The following is a 20669-nucleotide window of genomic DNA, read 5'->3' on the forward strand; positions in this document are numbered from 1 at the left end:
ACTTTCATTGACATCATCCTACTTTTCCATACTTACCTAACTATCAAAGTATTCTAAGTATGCAGTCTATAAGTCTGCAAAAACAAGGTTGCCAAGTTTTAATTAAGTAAATTCAAACTAAGCTTAGCTACTTGAATATAAAGACCATCAAAATAAAAACAATCAAACAGGCCTTAGCGGCAAGTCTGTAATGGAAAGTGTAGGACTCATCTCGATGTGTCTGCAAACCAGCAAACACATAGCTTCCAGGGGCTGTACGCAGTGCACGCCTGCGCGTGATTTTATACAGGGAAAAACTTTTTTTCTTATCCGTGGTATTTCATTCGAAATTTAAATAGTATAATATAGTTCATTTATAGTAAAAAATTCAAAATGGAGTTTCGAGTTATATTTCTAGTTTTTGCCGTCGTGGTGGCACCGACTTCCTCAAATTCAAGTAAGTTGTATCATTAAAAGAAAGTAGATTAACAAGTACCTACTCTGTGATTTATTTGTAGATTATAAGCATGTGTATTTTGACTCATTTGTAGTTTTAATTTAAAAGAAAAACGCACAAACAATTTCATAGTATAAATTACCTATTCCAAATGTGATTTAAATGTATTGTAAGGTGTAAAATAGGGATTTTAATTAATTTTAAATCCACACTATAATAATTATATGCCAAATGCTAAAGTCTGCCTGTCTGTCTGGCTATTAAATTATTACAGCCCATTCAGTATTCACAGCAGATTTTGACGAGACGAAGTCCCGGGCATCATCTAATAATAAATAATTAAATCCATCTCTTATTTGACGTTAATTAAATTTTTGGATTTCATAATGTACCTACGTAAGCATTTTAGAATGTTTTCTCGTTTTGTTCATGTCATATACATGCACAAATTTTCTTTTGTAAATACCAGACTCTCTCCGCCCTCGTAGGCAACAAACGTTTGGCACCCTCGTAGTTTTAGTTTTAAGTTGACAAAAACAATAATTTATTACCATCATACATCAATACACTTTAATCTTTATATGAAAAAGATTTGAAAAAAATTGAAGGATAGTAATTCAATAAATTCATCATATCGTCATCTCAAGCCTCAACCAATAGACGTTCACTGCTGATCGAAGATCTGCAACTTGCAAGGATCTCCACAGACTACGATCTTGTGACGCTTGTGTCCAGCAACTCCCAGTTCCAACTACTCGCTTCAGATCATCCGTCCACCTAATTCCTTGAGGGTATTCCAATTTCCAACTCTACATTTTCCGGTGCGAGAATTCAAGCACCTTGGGGACCAAAAGTTCTTCGATCTATGTAGGTACGCCGCCCATTGCCACTTCAGTTTCGCATGTCGGTTGCCCTGCTATATCGGTTACCCTGGTTCTGCTACGGATCTCATTTGTCCACTCCAAGCTCTCTCCATCGTCCGCTGAGTAACCCTAACCTTTCTTATCAAACCTATAATAAGAAACCATGTTTCGGAGCCGCAACTCATAGCTGGCAATACACACTGTTCGAAGACTTTCGTCTTCAGGCACTGAGAGTTTTGGACGAGAACATGCCACGCTGCCCAGCCGAGTTAGATACGATTTAATGCCACACAAAGAGCACAGTAATGTTGGTTTTTTATTATAAAACCAGCAACTGGAGATATTGTTAAAATATATGAACTTTGTTATATGGGATATAACATTATAGAGCAGACTATATGCTTGTCTCTGTAAAATCATGTTCTAACGTTGTCACTATGGATTAATACGGCGACAATGGCCTTATTGTGCTAAACACGCAGGACGTCTCTCATTTCATACTAGCGGATCAATTTTATTCGTTGAACTATATTAGTACGTAATTTTCATACATTCGAAAATATCTTTCTTGATCTAAATTTTGCAGATCTATATATCTATATGACCAATCTACTTACCTACATACTGTGAAATAGTTCTGTGCAGGCTGCATAATCCTTGCTAAGTAATGCCTATAATTAATGAAAAAGTGTGCATGTTTGTATGTTGCCTTTTTCAGTGTGAACTTGTGAATTAATGCTAAAGTACGTGGACCGATACAGACAATTTTTTGACAAAATATGAGTTGACATAGGCTACTGTTTATCCCGGAAAATCAAAGAGTTACCACGGGATTTTCAAAAACCTGAATCCACGCGGACGAAGTCGCGGGCATCAGCTAGTACTATATAAATAATCATAATATTATGAGCGTAAACTTCATATATTTGCAGTATTGTTTATTCGTAGAGACGTAAGTAGGGACGGTATTCACAATATTCATTTTAATGCGTACAATTATTATTATTTTCTATTATTTTAAATGTAACGGATTTTTGTTACGAGTATCTACGCAGTCTATACGAATTCACTTCTGTCTTTACAATTTTTAATGAGCGTGACTGATCGGACAATTTGATTAAAAGCTTAGCGCACATAACCGTTACATTTATATTTTTTAAGAATTCGACATGTGAAAGTCCTTGCCACTCTCACTAGCGTTGCAAATTTTAACACTTTCTTCCGAATCGTTTCCTTATTGCAAACATTTTTGTTTTTATGTCTCACTTGCGTAAGTCAGTAGATAAATCTTAAAAACACAGCGTGATTTCTCAGACATGAATATGAGTGATGAATATTTTAAATAGTTTTTTAGGGTTCCATGCCTCAAAAGGAAAAACGGAACCCTAATCGGATCACTTTGTTATCTGTCTGTCTATCTGTCTATCAAGGATCCTATAGGGTACTTCCTGTTGAGCTATAATCATGAAATTTGGCAGGTAGGTAGGTCTTATAGCACACGTAAGGGGTAAATCTGAAAACCGTGGATTTATGGTTACATCACAAAAAAATTAAAATGTGATCATGAACAAATAAATAGTATTTTCATCTTTTAAAGTAAGATTAATATACCAAGTGTATCATATAAAAGGACTTTCACTGTACATTCTAAAAAAGATTTTATTAATTTTTATGCATTATAGTTTTTGATTTATCCTGCAATATGACGAAAAAATGCAAATGTAGTAGGGAAGCCTCGGGGCGCGAGTCTAACTCGCACTTGCCGGGCAAGCGTTGCTACTTTCTATACATTTTTGGTTCCAAATAAGAATCGTTTTAGTTGAACTGAAACATGAGTCACAGGATTTGAAATAAATACGAAAATGAAGTTAAGTATAGGTACCTACTCTTTATAAATTCAATCAAATCCACACAAACACATTTTTCTGTGATTATGATTGCAATAAGCGGTAGTCGCAGTAATTAGAAAAAACAATAGCTCTAAGATAGTTATCTAAAACGGAAAATACCGCCTATTTCAAAATATTACACTAGATAATATTATATAGGATCTGCTGTATAAAGTCTTTACTTATTAAGTATAATAGAGCTAAATATTTTACTTAATACTTATGCTATAAAACATATACGGCATTGTTTTTAACATATAGTTTCATTTTCCACAAAAAAAAGTAACTTAAAAGAGCGGTAAATTATTTATGCATCGAAAAAGATGAAAACTACTTTATAATACTTTTCCCTACTTAAATGATGCCTCATGCCCGTGACTACATCCTCGTGAAATTAGTTTTTTTATCATCCCGTGGGAACACTTTGATTTTCCGGGATAAAAAGTACCCTATGTTCATCTCTTGGATGCATGCTATCTCTGTACCTTTAAGCAAAACGGATAAGCGGATGGGTCATAAAAAGGTAACACACACAAACACACACACACATTTTCACATTACGGATTTAATTAAGTACTTACACACTAATGTCAAGTTTATGAGTTTGACACGACACAATTAGTTGTCGGTAGAACCAGTGGTAAGTAACACAAGTTCTGTGCCAGTGGTACTACGTAGAATCGGATTCATATTTTTTACCCCAAAGCACTTTGAAAAATGTAGGTATTCGAATTAAAAAACTTCTTTTAGCTATTTCTTGATCACCATTCTCCTTCACAAGATATATTTTCATTCAATATTCTGTCAGTACGCCATTACTTGACAAAATTAAGTTATAATCTATCTACTCTACCATCTTATTTTCTGCGGTTGGAAAGTCAATTAAGTGCATTACATAAAATGCTTACAGTAAGCCAACGAGATAGAGCTATAGTGGCTATTTTGTAGCTCTAATATAATATTACTATACTAGCTGATGCCCACAACTTCGTACACATGGATTTAGGTTTTTAAAAATCCCGTGGGAACTCTTTGATTTTCCGGGATAAAAGGTAGCCTATGTCACTCAAAAAATCACGTCGATCCGTTGCTCCGTTGTGACGTGATTGAAGGACAAAACAACAAACAAACACACTTTCTTATTTATAATATGGGTAGTGATTGTAACTCTAATATACGTAGCCATAAGAACTTCCAAGTATATTTTAACTAAACTTGGGTCTAATGATGGTGCAGAAAGTTCGAGAGTTGTAAAGGCATGTTGGGTAACACCACCGAGTATAACACGGATGTTATTTCTTTGAACACTAGTTTAGATCGAAATGTAGTAGGCAGTCTACCCAGTGGTAAAGATCTCAGCCTCCCAGTCGTGAGATCCGGGGTTCGATCCCGGGACCACACGCACATAACTTTGAAAAGTTATGTTCGGTTCAAGTGATTAAGTAGGTATCACTTGCTTTAAAAGGAAAACGTCGTGAGGAAACCTGCATACCTGGGAGTTCTTCATAATATTCTCGAAGGTGCGTGAAGTCTGCTAATCCGCTCTTGGCTAACGTGGTAGACTATGGCCCTTCTCATTCCGAGAGGAGACCCGGGCATGTATTGAGCTAAATAAAATAATAGCTGATGACTAATCTGTTAACTAAATACTAGATCAGGTTTCTTGGTTACTAAACATTAGACTAGAGCTTTTTTTTATATTCATACAGCAGGGGAAAATCCTCATTTACACCTGTAGGTAGAGCCGGACTCTTACCGGCTAAAAAACCCTGCTGTCTTCTTGTACAGTGTACCCGCCTTTCGGCCTATAACGCATAGCAACATTCTTGTCTTTTACTTTTTTCCTCTCTTTTTCTCTTCTTCCTCCTTTCCTTCATTATTATTTCAGCGAAGTTTGTTATGGCTTTCCAGTTTTCTTCATTTTCTAGCATATTTTTTATTAGATTTTCTACTGTTAGGTCTCAGAACATTCTACTGACAATCTCTCTTCTCTCCTTTTCCCAGTTTGCGCAAACAAATGTTGTGTGCATCGCATCATCAACAGACTAGAGCTCCTAACAATGATCATTATGTACTGTGTAGGTAAGTATTTACCTACTCAGTACTATTATATATTCTGTGCCCACAGTGATATTAAACACACATTTTGTATTCCTGTATAATTTGACGTCATGAATAGTTTTAATAAGCAAATATTTGTGACGTAAATATACAGGAAGTCTAGATACTACTTAATAGTTATTTAAATAGCGTTAAGTAGTGGACATCACTTCTAAAGTAAAACGGATGGGACTTGAAAAGCTAGCAGACAGACAGACACATAGACACACCTTCGCATTTATAATATTAATATGGATATGGATATTGTTCTCTGATGTACCGAGATGGAGAACTCTTCAAGGGTAAGAGTAAATCGCTCACGATCTGTGAGGTCTTAAACAGGCTGTAATCTGAATTACACGGGCATATACATACCTAGTGTAGTTATAGAAATCATCTATTCTGTCATGGTCTTCTATGGTCCATTGCACACATACGCATTATTATTATACGACGCTAAAGGGGTCATACGGCGCAACGGAGACCAAAATTAGTTACGTTTGACTGCTCGTGTGGTACCCAACTTGTGTAATAGAGGTGTACTTACGCATATTTCAGATGAATAGAAAATAGGAACAAATATTATGCTGAAGGCAACTACGTGGAACGTTCATTATAATATTGTGACTAGGAAAGTGCGATTAAAATCATCATCATCATGATCAACCCATCGCCGGCTCATTACAGAGCACGGATCTCTTCTCAGAGTGAGAAGGGTTTGATCATAGTCTACCACGGTGGCCAAATGTGGATTAGCAGACTTCACACACCTTTGAGAACATTAGGGAGAACTCTCTGGGATGCAGGTTTCCTCATGATATTTTCCTTAACTGTTAAGGCAAGTGTCATTTTTGTATACTTAAAACGCACATATAACTCTAAAGAGTTAGAGGTAGAGAATAAAATACTTATCCCAATTCCTCAAATGTTCGTCATTATCCCGACATACGTCCCTTTCTGGACATTATGTCACATCAGCTGCTCGATTGCAGTAGAATGACAGCTGCAATGTCACGATCGCAATCACCTCTGATTGGTTGACGCCCGCTCACTATTGGCTACAATGCATTGTTGCAACAAGAATCGCACAAATTCAGCCAATCACAATAATTGAGATTGTAATAATGATTGATGCAGATTTTACAAAATCTACAGATGGTCTCTTGAAGGGACTTTCCGCCTGGATCCAGCAACTCCTTGCAAATCATTTGATGCCGTCTACCCACCTAGCGGAAGGTTTGCTTACTGCTAACGCCATGGTGGGCTTTCCGGTTCGAGAGTTCCATTCCAATTGGAACCCTAACTCCTATCGGTTCTTCAAACTATATGCCCCGCCCAGTCCAAATTTTTTTGCCCATACCTACTTGGTTTCCATCACTGATTTATACCATAACCAAATAAATATATATACCACTACGCAACACCACACAACTACACAAACACAGGTGGTGGTGCGTATTGCTTGCTTGGGGGCTGACTTTTTCTGCATGTTTAGCAGTGCGGGCGGTGCATATCGCATACTTACTGCATGTTACACCATCCAAACTCGTATTTGTCTATTTCAGTTAGTTTCTAGTTCTTTGTATAGGTATATCATGAACTTCCGCAAAGTAACGCCTGCTTCTTTCTAAAGGTACCTACATCACTATCGAACCTTTAGCTTTGTGGTCATCGAAATCACTTACCTCTTTATTTCTTCTTAATTAAAAAACCCTCAACGTGCCCACATATTGGATTACAACGGTATAATTGCTATCGGGCCGAGTTTCGCGGACAAGGTCCCTGCATCAACCGGTCATTGAACTGAACGTTTTTATAAGAACCAGTTCATCCGATACTGTACGGATCTTATCACGGAGACGCTATACCCTATATCAGTAACAAGCGGTAAATAAGGTCGCGTTCATTAGTCAGTAGTCACCAACTCTTCCACATGGCTTCGTCCGTATGAAAATCGGGGCCAGTTGTATCGCAGGATCTTAATTCTATAGGTTAATACTTATAATATCCACACTTAACATTATAAATGTGAAATGTGCCTGTCTGACTATCTGCTAGCTTTTCACGGCCCATCTGTTTAGCCGATTTTGACGAAATGTACAAATCTAACTTGCTCCCGCGGAAAGACATACCTATTCTACTTACTGTCCCGGAAAATCAAAGATTTCCCATGGGATTTTTGAAAACCTAAGCCCATACCGAAGAAGTCGCTGGCGTAGATGATCTGTTTGGTCCATAAACAGATATAGGATACTTTTTATCCCGGAAAATCAAAGAGTTCCCATGGAATTACTAAAAAAACCGAAACTTACGCGGACGAAGTCTCGGTCATCATCAATAGATAAATAATTAGTTTTTATCATATCTATCATCTAAATAATATTATAATTATGTAGGCATGGGGTAGCATACAAAATTTAAAGCATAAAGCGTAGTCTTTATTGGATAATACGATAAGCACAATAAGTATAAATTACCATGCACCTCTAGAATACAAATGCACTAATCACACAAAATTCCCAACTATAAATCAATGGGAAAAAAATAACAAATGGACGCGTTGAACTTCTGACTGTGAATGCAATGTCAAATAGTGTGTACCATTTACAAGGAGAGGTATAAAGGCACTGCTTGCCACGATGATGAGAAAAGGAATCGTGCTCAGACCTGTATGATTGTGATTTTGTGTTTTACGTCATTGTCTATGCCTTATCAGGCGAACATGCTAGAGGAAAGGAGAAAACCAATAGAAAACCATTAAAAAAATAGGTATATTCATTTTTCTGAGGTTGTATCTAACCTATTTCTATAGATACATTGGACGTTCTATTTACAACAAAACGCATGCAAAATTCGAGAGGTTATTGTAGAGTTTTTCTCATGAATATCTTAAAATAGTTGAAGGTCTATCCCATTGTTGGATGGGCTGTACTACTTATTTGTATTTGCCTTTTGTTGTCATGTGCAATGCGCATTATTGCCAAAAACGGTTAAGTATCCAAAAATATACCGGTATTTTTCTGGGCCTGCTGTACCACCACATAGATTGGTGTTTTTAATACGCATCTTCGCACATCTCTGCATAATCAGGAACTTGGAAGCCCTTACTATCATCTGTATTTTGTGCACAATTTGATTACAAGCTACACATGAAATGTCTAATTAATGGAATAGATTTTTATACAAGTGCTTTTGAGTCGTTTAGTGAATCTACTAGGTACAACTGAATGCTCTTCTTATCGAGAAGAACCAGCAAGACACTCGGCAGCTGCTCATTTCGATTTATTTAAAATCGATTTACGATATTATGCCATGTATAATATGCAGTTACGGGCAGTGCTGTAGTGAGCTGCGAGTTAAATTCATCGTCCCCTTTATTATATGAGAGTGCAATTTTTTTATTTTATTTTTCATTTGAATACCTATTTACTTAAAAAGAAAATTTGTCACTTACGAACTGACTCATCAACGTTCAGCTCAAAATCTCAAACCAACCTACTAGAAACTAGAAAGCTAAAAAAATTCACAGGGTTGCCTTTTTTAAATGTAGACAAGGAATAAGGCGGAATTTTTATAAATTCCTAGTGAAAAGAATTCCACAGGCGGTCGTTAGTGTCAAATATTTCTCTTTTCCTTCTTACTAATTGTGCTAAAACCCTCGACCGTTCGGACTTCAGTTCAACTCCTGACCGTTGGGCTATCGATATGTATTTTGATTGTTTTCCCTATAAATATGTCACCAGCAGCACTCACCACATGCCGGTGTCGAAGACACCGTTATGACTGCGACTCGACGCGCGGCTCGCATACTAAGTGCCGTGAGCGAAGAAAGCTGTGTGAATCTAATTTGAAATAGATATCTACTATTAATTTATAGAATAAAAAAATAAGAAATAAAGTAACACGTCTTCATCCAATAAGTACGTAAGCCCATACGTGCGAAGCTAGGGAGATTCAGCAGTCAGCTAGTTTATGATTTTAGCAGTCTTTGTATGTATGTTTGTATCCACATTTTGTATCAGATCCTGTGTGTTCCACCGTAGCGCCTAAACTACTGGGCCAATTTTAATGTCAAGGTGTCAATTGATTCATTGTTATGGTCCGAGTGACATAGGTTACATTTATTTTCTGCCGCGCACTGTAAGTATATCTATCGCTATTATCGACAATTCGCGGGTAGTAGTTGGATTTTAGTGTTGTGTAACTTTTATATAACAAGTAAATAGAAAAATACACTGCGATGTATTAATCTGCCTCTAAACTTTATGTAGTTTTTCCTACGAAAGATTATATTCTAATCAACTCTGAAATGTCACATTAAGCATAAAATAAGTAGAACTTGATCCTTTCAATCGACTTGGAGCCTGCTCCTAGTATATACTTGTTATTAAATCGCTGTGAAATGTGAATGTCCACTGGTGGATAGCCTCTAGATCTGCATTGAGAGACACCACACTTAATGCAAGAAGCTATTAAGTAGTTCCTGATAATACCATACATCCATTTCATCTTTGCAGATATATTCGGAGGTCGCTGTTCGAAGCAAGATCCCAACGTTAACGAGTGCTTGCTGAAGAGCTTCAATAACGTCATCGACCATCTGAAGGAAGGAGACCCTGAATTAGGCATTGAACAGGTATTTTAGTCAGAAAATAATCTCTATACTAATCAATAATGCGAAAGGAATCGGGAGCCCGGTGCCAACTGGTGGGAGACAGTATTACCAAATACAGGTCTTCACCAAGGAAGGTCTGTCATTTAGAGGAGAACTTGGAGTCGCGGCATGAGGAGAATGACGCGAAGAGAGATTCTCTACCTACCACAATGCGTATTGTTGTTTAAAAGCAGGGCTCTACTTTTAGTCTTGTGTTATTTTGTTGCTTACCTACTTGAAGTTGCAATCTAAGGATGAGGCCTAAGTATATCTAGTCTCAGCCAAGTACCTGTCGACCAGAGACTGAGCATGGGATCTCCCATATTATAAGGTCAGACAACTGCACCAAAAAGTTGCATTGGTACAAGTTTGTCAGGGGCATGTACATAACAGTTGTATAACTGTTATACCACAGGTCATACCTACCCATAGAAATAGGAAGTACTAACTTATTTGGTTATCACTACCCATATAAATGCGAAAGTGTGTTTGTTTTTTGGTTTGTTGGTTTATTGGTCTATTGGTTTGTCCTTCAATCACGTTGCAACGGAGCAAAACGGGTCGGCGTGATTTTTTGCATGGGTATTTAAAGACCTGTGGCTACTTTTTATCCCGGAAAATCAAAGAGTTCCCACGGGATTTTAAAATTTAAATCTACGCGGACAAAGTCACGGGCATCAGCTAGTTCGAAATAGAATATATTGTGATTTGTGTTCTATAAAGAAGTTATCAAAATATGGCACACTTACACACACACACATACACATTTTTCCATATTGTTTGAAATGACCCTTCTAGCGTAGTATATGTTGGATTTTAGTTATTCATTTCTATTGTTTGATAATAACAATTTTCCCTTGCAGACAGATTCCATCCTGATCGACGAGCTATCGATCGCGCTGGGTGGCGGGCCCGACGGTTACAAAGCCACATTCAAAGACATCAACGCGAGTGGCGTGGATGAAGTCACCATCACCAATGTCAGGTAACAAAGCTCATACTGCGTTCTGTGCCTCTCTGAGTGTAATTAATTTTCACGTGAAAACTTAACACCTGAATGATGTTAATGAGTGAAACTTTTTCAATACTGAGCGCAAATCTCCAAATTGTACGGAGATGTCTTATCACGACGTTTTTGCATGCTTTCCAGTCCATACCTACTTAACTTAACGTTACCGTTACGTTGAAAAGTTACACTAGTTACTATTGTAGAACCTTTGAGAGTTTCTAGTCCATTGCAACTTTGCGTAAATCTGTCATTTAGTAAGATGGGAAGGGGAGAGAAATAATTTCTGTTAACGTTAAGATGAATATAAGTTATACTACAGCTTCTTAGTTGTTCAAGGTAACTGCGTAAATCTGGCAAAATTGTATGTGGATACTAGAATGGTCTAATACGATGTTTTCCCGTAATTTTCGAGTACATACTAAAACGGATTTAGGTAGGTACGCACATTCTTTCTCTAAGTACTAAATGCTAGTTTGTGCCCATTAACAGAAATGTCAATTTCAGCATTAAAATTTTATTGATGATACCTAATTTTCCTGAACGCTCCCATAGGAGTGTTTAGTTAAAAAAAGGAAAAAGGTGGGTATCATCAAACGCAAGCGTTAGCTAAAATCACGTTGCCTTGAAAAGTTACAAGAATGCCTCTATTTTCGGGAACTAACCGTGAAATACAAATATTGAAATAGCTTATATTTAACATAATATTGTATAAAAACTTTATATCACCTCACCTTGTACAATAATGAGAAAAAAAAACATCACATTATAGGTATGTGTTCATTTGTTAGGGTTCCGTACCTCAAAAGGAAGGAACCCTTATAGGATCACTTTGTTGTCTGTCTATCTGTCTGTCCATCTGTCCGTCTATAAGAAAACCTTTAGGGTAGGTACTTCCCGTTTACCTAGAATCATAAAATTTTGCAGATAGATAGGTCTTATAGTACGGTACGGTATAGTACGGTAAGTAAAGGAAAAAATCTGAAAACCGTAAATTTGTGGTTACATCACATAAAAATTAAAATGTATTCATGAATAAATTATTAGTAGATCTAATTTCAACTTTCAAATTAAGATTACTATACCAAGTGCGGTATCATAAAAGGGCTTTACCTGTAGATTCTAAAACAGATTTTTATTTATTTTTACGCATAAAAATTTTGATTTATCGTGCAAAATGTCGAAAAAATACGACTGTGGCACGGAACCCTTGGTGCGCGAGTCTGACTCGCACTTGGCCGGTTTTTTAGGGTTCCGTACCTCAAAAGGAAAAACGGAACCCTTATAGGATCGCTTTGTTGTCTGTCTGACTGTCTGTCGGTCTGTCAAGAAGTCAGGGTACTTCCCGTTGACCTAGAATCATGAAATTTGGTAGGTAGGTAGGTCTTATAGCTGATATTCGGGGAAAAATCTGAAAACTGTGAATTTGTGGTTACATCACACAAATTGTGGTCATAAACTAATAATTAGTATTTTCCATTTTCGAAGTAAGATAACTATATCAAGTGAAGTCATATGAAAGGTCTTCACCTGTACATTCTAAAACAGATTTTTATTTATTTTTATGCATCATAGTTTTTGAATTATCGTGCAAAATGTCGAAAAAATACCACTGTATCACGGAACCCTCGTTGCGCGAGCCTGACTCGCACTTGGCCGGTTTTTTTTCGATAGACATAGTCATGCAAAACAGCTAGGACTTCAGTTTACTATATCCATAGCATTATTAAGTTGGTATTATTTGACTATATCTTAATTCTTAACCTTGTGTGTAATTTTAGTATTTACCTAAAAATAAATAAGGATATAGGTACCTAAATCTTTAAGTGGGTTTTATGATGTTATGATAAAATTCAATTATAAATTTTATTATAACCCCAAATTAGCGTATCAGTAAACATGTGCAAATTGCTTTATTTTTATTATGCCATTTTTATAGCGAACCCGGAGCTTTTAGATTCTTTTTGTTCGTACTACCTACCTAGTTATTACACCCACGAGAAAATATTGCTTGAACAAAGTCCAAATCAGAGCCTTTTATTCAATAGTAGGTACCACTGTACAATTTTTGATTATTAATATTTGTTAAATTTGACAAAATATAATGGTTATAACTAATTAAGTTAACTTAAAATTAAAACTTCGAGGTCACCAAACGAGCCTTGGTCTGAGAAGAAGCCCACAACAAACTTAGCCAGACATTACGAACAACAAACGAAACGATACGCAAACTCAAACACGATGATGATGATGAAGAATTCTTCATCATTCTTCTGCGTAGGTACTTAATATTATGTGGTCGACATCCAGTCAACTCGTACGAAACGTTTTTGCTCATCGTTTCTGCTAAGAGTGAATATCTTCCAGGAGAACGCGCTACAACCCAGACCTCATCATTACTTTTTATTAAGCATGATTATTATCAAGCCAATAATCCAAAAAAAACTAAGATTATTAGCAAGCCTACCTCGCAATATTAAAAATCGATCTCTACGGGACTATGGAATGTACCTATATTTTTATGGTCAATGAATGGAGACAAAGAAATGTACTTAGTTAATTTATTCTTGTCACATCATACGTGACTCGGCACAGGTGGTGGAATTATTGACCGCATGCATCATCGATTCCTGAAAGATAAAAATCCACAAAGTATTTAATCTTTACTGCTGCGGTCAACCAACAATAACGTCAGCTGATATCTATAGATACCTCCTATAGCGGTACAACTATATGCTGTCAGGTCCTTGGCCTTCGTATAAATCAATTCCTATTACCATATAATGACAACTTCTTATGGTAGGTATATGGCAATCGAATGCAAGAATCTCAATGTCAGTATCCATACATAGCTGTTATAGGTACTATCTCATTTTTAACTTTCTCAAAAATAAAGAAATTATTTAGTCCAAATAAAAGTAGGCGGACCGACCCACTTTCTTCACAAATACATATTATATTTTGCTCATTTTTTCTCTCCTTCCAAGTCCGTGACGTATAAAACTAGAGCATTTCAGTAGCAGATATACGAAAATGAAACAAGTAGGTAGGTATGGGTTCTTCAGAATAATGATAATAATTGGTAGGTACGAGTACAGAATCTTAACATTCTCTGCAACTTAGTTTGACGGAGTAATATCTAGAGCCTTTCTGTGAGAAAATCTTGAGCTAGAAAACTTAAGTTCGAACTAAGTATACTTAGTCCGCGACAGGTTGAGATGGCAATCGGGGTAGAGACGCCCCGCACACCCGCACAGCCCCCGCGTTAACCAGTAGGGCGAGTGCCTAAAACCTGCATTAATCATTATTACAATCTCAATTGTTGTGATTGGCTGAATTTGTGTGATTCTTGTTACAACAATGCATTGTAGCCAATAGTGAGCGAGCGTTAACCAATCGGAGATGCTTGCGATCATGACATTGTAGCTGTCATTCTCCCGCAATCGCGCTGCTGGCACTGTAGGGCGATTGTCTAAAACCTGCATCAATCATTATTACAATCTCAATTGTTCTGATTGGCTGAATTTGTTGGCCGCCGGGCCGGGCCGCCGTTGCCCTACCGCGGTTGTTTGACAGCTACAATGTCACGATCGCAATCATCTCTGATCGGTTAATGCTCGCTCACTATTGGCCACAATGCATTGTTGCAACAAGACTCGCACAAATTCAGCCAATCAGAACAATTGAGATTGTAATAATGATTGATGCAGGTTTTAGACAATCGCCCTGCCGGATAGCGTGAGTGACATGCGAGTGTGCAGGGTGTCTCCCGCCTCACACCCCAGTTGCCATCTCGACCTGTCGCGAACTATAGGTATAATTATGTTATAGCTACCTACCTATCTATTATTTTCTATTTCTAATACATTAATTAAGTATATAAGAAAGCTATAGTTTTAAGTTTACGTAAATTACATTATTGTCTTACAAACCCAACAATTGACAATCAAAAAGTGTACAATGTTAGTTACTTAGTTAAAATTAATTTATAAGTACATTTTCAGATCCGACCTGGACACGTACCAGTTCCAAGTGACGCTGTTCATCCCTCACATCAGCGCGACGGCGCGCTACCGCTCTTCTGGTATTCTTCTACTGGTACGCGCTTCCGGCGGAGGAGACTACTGGGGTGAATATGGTGAGGACCAACGACCTCTGTACACCTACTACGCACTAGACAGGTCGTTCAAAACAAAAATTGATGAGAGGTGCAACTTGATTTGCTTCTAACTTGATAGCGTAGGCATAAAACCAATTTTAACAGTTTCGTAGGACACGTTTTTTGTTCAGCCAGGCGATTACGATCTCTTCAGATCTTCGTTGAGTTTCTACCCACTAAAACACCTCGGTGGCGGCTCCGTGAGCTTTAAAGAACGTGCTGCAGATTGATAATAATAGCATATTTAGTAGGTAATAAAATAATAACATTTTGGTCCAGAGCACGTGAAGGCGAAGGTGTACTTCCGCGGCGAGCCGTACGAGCGCGACGGGCAGACGTTCCTGCAGCTCAAGCAGCTCAAGCTGGACTTCTCCGTCAGAGACATCAAGATGGGCGTCGAGAATCTGGAGCACAGCAACTCCGTGCTACGTACGTTTATTTTCAACCTAACATTTCCTTTATGATTATCATCGCCGGCCAACTACTGAGCATGGGTCTCCTGTCAGAATGAAATGAGTCTAGGCCATTAGCCATAGCCAAGTGTGGATTTGCAGACTTCACACACGTTTGAGAACATTATATAAAGAACTCTCAGATTTACTTACCATGTTTTCCTTCACCGTTAAAGACAGTTATATATTTTTTTATTTTTTTTATTAAAAAAAAAAAGAATATTAGCCATGTTAAATGACTAATATTCCCCTTTCCTCTCCAACTAAGCGTCGGGCTTATGCTAGGAGTAACGACAATAGTGCAACGGGCGGGGTTTGAACCGTCGACCTTCGGTTTTCAGTCCACTCCTTTACCGGTTGAGCTATTGAGACTCTAAATTAACTAGCTGATGTCCGCGACTTCGTACGTGTGGATTTAGGTTTTTAAAAATCCCGTGGGAACTCTTTGATTTCCCGGGATAAATAGTAGCTTATATCACTCTCCAGGTCTTTAAATATACCCATGCAAAAAATCACCTCGATCCGTTGGTCCATTGCGACGTGATTGAAGGACAACCAACAAACCAACAAACCAATAAACAAACACACTTTCGCATTTATAATATGGGTACTGACTACTGAAGGTACTGATTACTTAAAACGCATAGGTAATACATATACTTTAACCTGAACAGTTAGACATGCTTGATAGATACGTAACATGCTCATGTAGTGTAATTAATAATTTCGACTTCCAGAAGCAGCACTGAACCTGTTCATCAACACAAACGCGCAAGAACTCCTGAAGGAGATGAAGCCCCAGCTCAAGAGAGACCTCGCAGCCAAGATGTCCAGATTCCTCGACAGAATCCTCAACAAGGCCCCTTACGACGACTGGATTGTGGACTAAAACATACGTACCAATTAAAATGTAGATAGTTAGGTATATTATTATATTTTGTGCTGAATCGGTGGTACATGTACCTAGGTGAAGAGATCTGAAAACCATGCCATCCTTTTATTCAGGAAATATGAAAAAAACAATGGCACGGCAAATTTAACAGATCAAACTCCCACGTCGGCCATCGGCGTCTCGCGATGCCGTTTCAGTTTTAATGGTTTTTATTTATATAATAGATGTTTTATACAGTTCTTTGTATTAGATACGTATCTTCGATTTTTAGATCTTTGTGGCGGATCAAAGGCAGCGCAAAGATATTTCTACCGCGCGGAATCATGCGATCGGTTGATCAGTCGATCACCCGAACTTACCTCCACGACACCGCTTTTTGCTCAAGTTCACTTCTTTGCCGGTCGCTACAGGCGTTTAGTCTATCTATATTTTTATGCGATGAAATAAGGATAGTTAAATAATTAAGATATCTTAAACATGTCTCAATTTTACAAAAACATACTAAAATTAACATAAAATTTTATTTATTTATTTAAGACTAGTTTTGTAAGATTTAAAATTTACAAATCTTCGTCCACTATTATTTTTAACTGGTAAGTTATAAGGTGCAGTGATTTAAGTGTAAGTGTAAGAAAATAAAAAATTCTTAAAATTTGTTTGTTTTATTTACAATAATCCTTACTTATTAATTAAAAACAGGGTCATTTTGGATCACTCTTGTCTGCCAGACTTTCGGACCTCTCGAAACTATGTTCTTTTACGAGGTACTTATCTACATATTTATGTATACAGCTGGCTGTATAGAACAATAAATCACGAATAAGTACCTAGTAATAACATCAAAAATAAAATTGAAGTCTACAATGTTTTTACAACCACTGTAGTATGTGACAAGGAATCCCACTTCTGATATCAGAAATCAGAGACCCCAGTGATGATCACCCGTCAAAGACAAAATAGAGTTATTCAATCCACCGCTACTACCACCGACACCAGTTGAGAAAAACGAAGGTAAATAGGTAGTTGCGTATGTAAGAAGATAAATTGATTTAATTAAAAAATAACCACCAAGTTATATTATAAAAAAGTAAGTAGGTACTTATTAAAATTTTGAGAGATAAAAATCTTTATTTGTAAAGAGCTCACACATGCAGTTGAAAGAGTTGAAAGCTATTGCCTAACAGACTAATAAATAATTCAAAAATGGCATCTCCAACTACCAACCTTCGAATTTAATTGATCACGCACGATTCGTATCGTAACTCTCGTACTCTATCAAAATGTCTTTGGATTTTGTATTATAATTTTACTCTCGAACATTTTTTTCTTTATTTAATTAGGGACTTTCATAACTATGTAAGTATATATGCCCTCCCCATTATAATATACATATATTATAATGGGGAGGGCATATATACTTACATAGTTATGAAAGTCCCTAATTAAATAAAGAAAAAAATGTTCGAGAGTAAATACATAAATATTTATAAATACATGAAAGAAAAACAAGAAATTCTTAACAAAATGAATAACACAAATAGAAAAAAGTAAAAAGAAAAATAAAATAAGTAAATGTTCACAAAATCTTCATGGAATGAGACTAACGGCTAAAATTTGAAAAAATCGGCCAAGTGCGAGTCAGACTCGCGCAATGAGGGTTCCGTACTACAGTCGTATTTTTTCGACATTTTGCAGGATAATTCAACAACTATGGTATATACTAAAAACTAACAATGGTAAACTCAAATATTCAATATTTCAAGGTGATATCAATTTTAATTTATAATTTGTTGGCAATCCGATCAAAGTCACACAGCTTTTGAATTTGTTTTACTTAGTTCTAAGGCTGGTTAATTTTTGTAGCAAACTCAGCTCGACTGGGTTAGACTTTTTTTAAGTATAAACAAGAATCTAAACTCAGTGTACCTACCTATGTTCCAAATACCAATCACAAACATTTTTTAAACTGAATAGAAGGCTCTAAGACTGAAATAAATATTCAAGACCTACTTACTAAAAATTATTCCGAAAGTATTGTAATATGTACGAATTGACAGTTTAAACGTAGCATGTTCATATTAGCTGTAACATAAAAATGCAACTCCTCAATATATCAAAGTAGGTTGGTTGCCTGCACATCGGATTGAAAGAGAGGTGATGCAAAATTATGTAGGTTAGGTAGTTAAGCAATAAGATTTAAACAATAGTATGTAAGATTTATTTATTGTTATTGTTAGTCCATAAGCGAGAGTAGATCATAAGACGGCTCTCAATAAACATCTTTCACCGTTGCCGCATTTAATTATTACCATACGGCCACAACATATCTCATGGCGACCCTTGCCAGTCGGTGCATGCCTAATCTAAGTGCGTGCACCGGCTGGGCACCGATCAAGATGAAGACTACACAATTTTCAAAAGAATATTATCAAGATTCAAGACTCAATTAGAACAAAAAGAAGAAAATAATTCCACGTCCTATATTAAAAATCAAGAAACACAACATCAAGAAATAAGCCAAAAAAAAAATGAATCCCTAATGAACAGAAGACATCTCAAGCTTCATTGATCGGCCCAGCATCATCGTGCGTCCAGGGTTATCCCGGGCAAAACTAGGAGGTGTCCAGGGTATTCCCGGCCCAGTTCGAGGAGTCCAGGGTTTTCCCGGCCCATTAAGATGCAGTAAAGAAGAGGCGCAGACTCCAGACCTCCGGACCTGATGACCAAAACCTGTCCTGACGACGACGGCGACTACACGGCGGTCACGAAATTGATTGATAAAATGCGTCGCTAACAGTTAAAGTAAGTGCAATTTATCTCTCGTAATGGGCAAATAGGTAAAATATGTAGCAATTATAATTTTTTTTTCTCTTGGGTAGATAATTTAATTTTGTACGTATAGGTTAGGAGAATATTGGTAATTTTTTTAATAATAAATAATACTTGCTCCACTATCTACTAATAAGTTCCGTTCGTGCTTTATTTGTAAGATTTTATATAGTGTGTAGGATAGTTTAAAATAATAATAGGTAATTAATAAATGCATAAGTGGTACTTACTTCTTTCGTAAATATTCGGTGTTAAAATCGAAATATAATAATTCAGAGAATTATAACGGTGTCATCGCGTGGTCAACGACACACGCGTACCCGAACATTTTGTATTGTTATACGAGACAATGGTTTTGCTCGAGATGCAATTTGCAAATACAAGGAAATGAATATGAAATAAGGAGAATTTTTTCCTTACAGACGTTTTTCGTCTAGTTTCGTGCTAGTTTTAACGATATAAGACTTTATTCGGCTTTGACAAATTAGGACTCTGCAAACCAAAGGCTTGATCACCCTTCGGCTGTAGAAGTGCTAGGTATAAAATATACAATTATTTATTTTGGATTGAGACATACTGACGTAGGAAGATGATTGTTAATTATTTATTTGGACGCGATGTTTTGCGCATATTTAGTACCTCCTCATTCAACTATATATTTGTCTAGACTCTTGATCATTATCTACCGCGCTGGTGTTAGTGAAAGACCTAGAATTTTTATGAAAAGTTGAATGTTAGTGAAAGAAATAAGTTTGATGAAGATTATAAGTGTTATGAAAAATGCTCGCAAGCATGTTATGTTAAATATTGATTAGGAGAGTACGCGCCGCGTTTGTTGATTTGTTTATTTATTTGTATTATGTGAAGAAGTAACTTGAAAGGAAGATGAAGACTAGGAGAGATTTATTTTGACTGTCCAGGAAATATGAATACCTGAGATGTTTACTTAATAATAGGTATTATTATGGGTTATAGAATAGAAACCTTATATTTACCGTCTTACGACGATGCTATACGACAGCTGTATACTTATGATGACGACGATTTGATAGGTCAAAGAATCTTTTGAAGTCGATTTGTGAAATCGATACCTCAGCTTATACATATCTAATACCTATGATGCTATTTTTTTGAGATTATTTTATTATGATGAGATTTTTCGAAACATTTGTAAAAGTTAAATCCTTGAACTGCACTTAATAGATTACGATTTTTCTAGTTATAAGTAAGGTTGAAAGTATGCCCATACGAAGTAAGAGATAAGATAAATTGTACTTTAAGCACAGGAAGTAACTAAAAAAAATGTTTCCTTACATAATTTAATTTTATTTAGCATTAGATTTTATTTTTGTGATTGTCATCATCTTTTCTTCTGATTCGATGTAGCGT

At 36.6% G+C, this 20669-nt stretch overlaps 1 protein-coding gene across 1 annotated transcript; it reads left to right on the forward strand.

Moving 5' to 3' along the window:
• Positions 1–140: 140 nt before the first annotated feature.
• On the forward strand, positions 141–17103 carry Jhbp2 (Juvenile hormone binding protein 2). Its single transcript, XM_034985025.2, has 6 exons — positions 141–436; positions 9806–9924; positions 10806–10927; positions 14953–15086; positions 15387–15536; positions 16297–17103. The coding sequence occupies exons 1-6, from the start codon at positions 373–375 to the stop codon at positions 16446–16448; spliced, it is 741 nt and encodes a 246-aa protein (XP_034840916.1). The 5' UTR covers positions 141–372; the 3' UTR covers positions 16449–17103.
• Positions 17104–20669: the final 3566 nt, after the last annotated feature.

The sequence above is a fragment of the Maniola hyperantus genome, chromosome 4 (assembly GCF_902806685.2).
Source record: "Maniola hyperantus chromosome 4, iAphHyp1.2, whole genome shotgun sequence".
Lineage (NCBI taxonomy): Eukaryota > Metazoa > Arthropoda > Insecta > Lepidoptera > Nymphalidae > Maniola > Maniola hyperantus.

Coding starts and splice junctions, on each gene's coding strand:
- Jhbp2 (XM_034985025.2), top strand. CDS start 373: ATGGAGTTTCGAGTTATATTTCTAGTTTTTGCCGTCGTGGTGGCACCG. Junction 437..9,805: donor ACCGACTTCCTCAAATTCAA/GTAAGTTGTATC, acceptor TCATCTTTGCAG/ATATATTCGGAGGTCGCTGT. Junction 15,537..16,296: donor GCACAGCAACTCCGTGCTAC/GTACGTTTATTT, acceptor TTCGACTTCCAG/AAGCAGCACTGAACCTGTTC.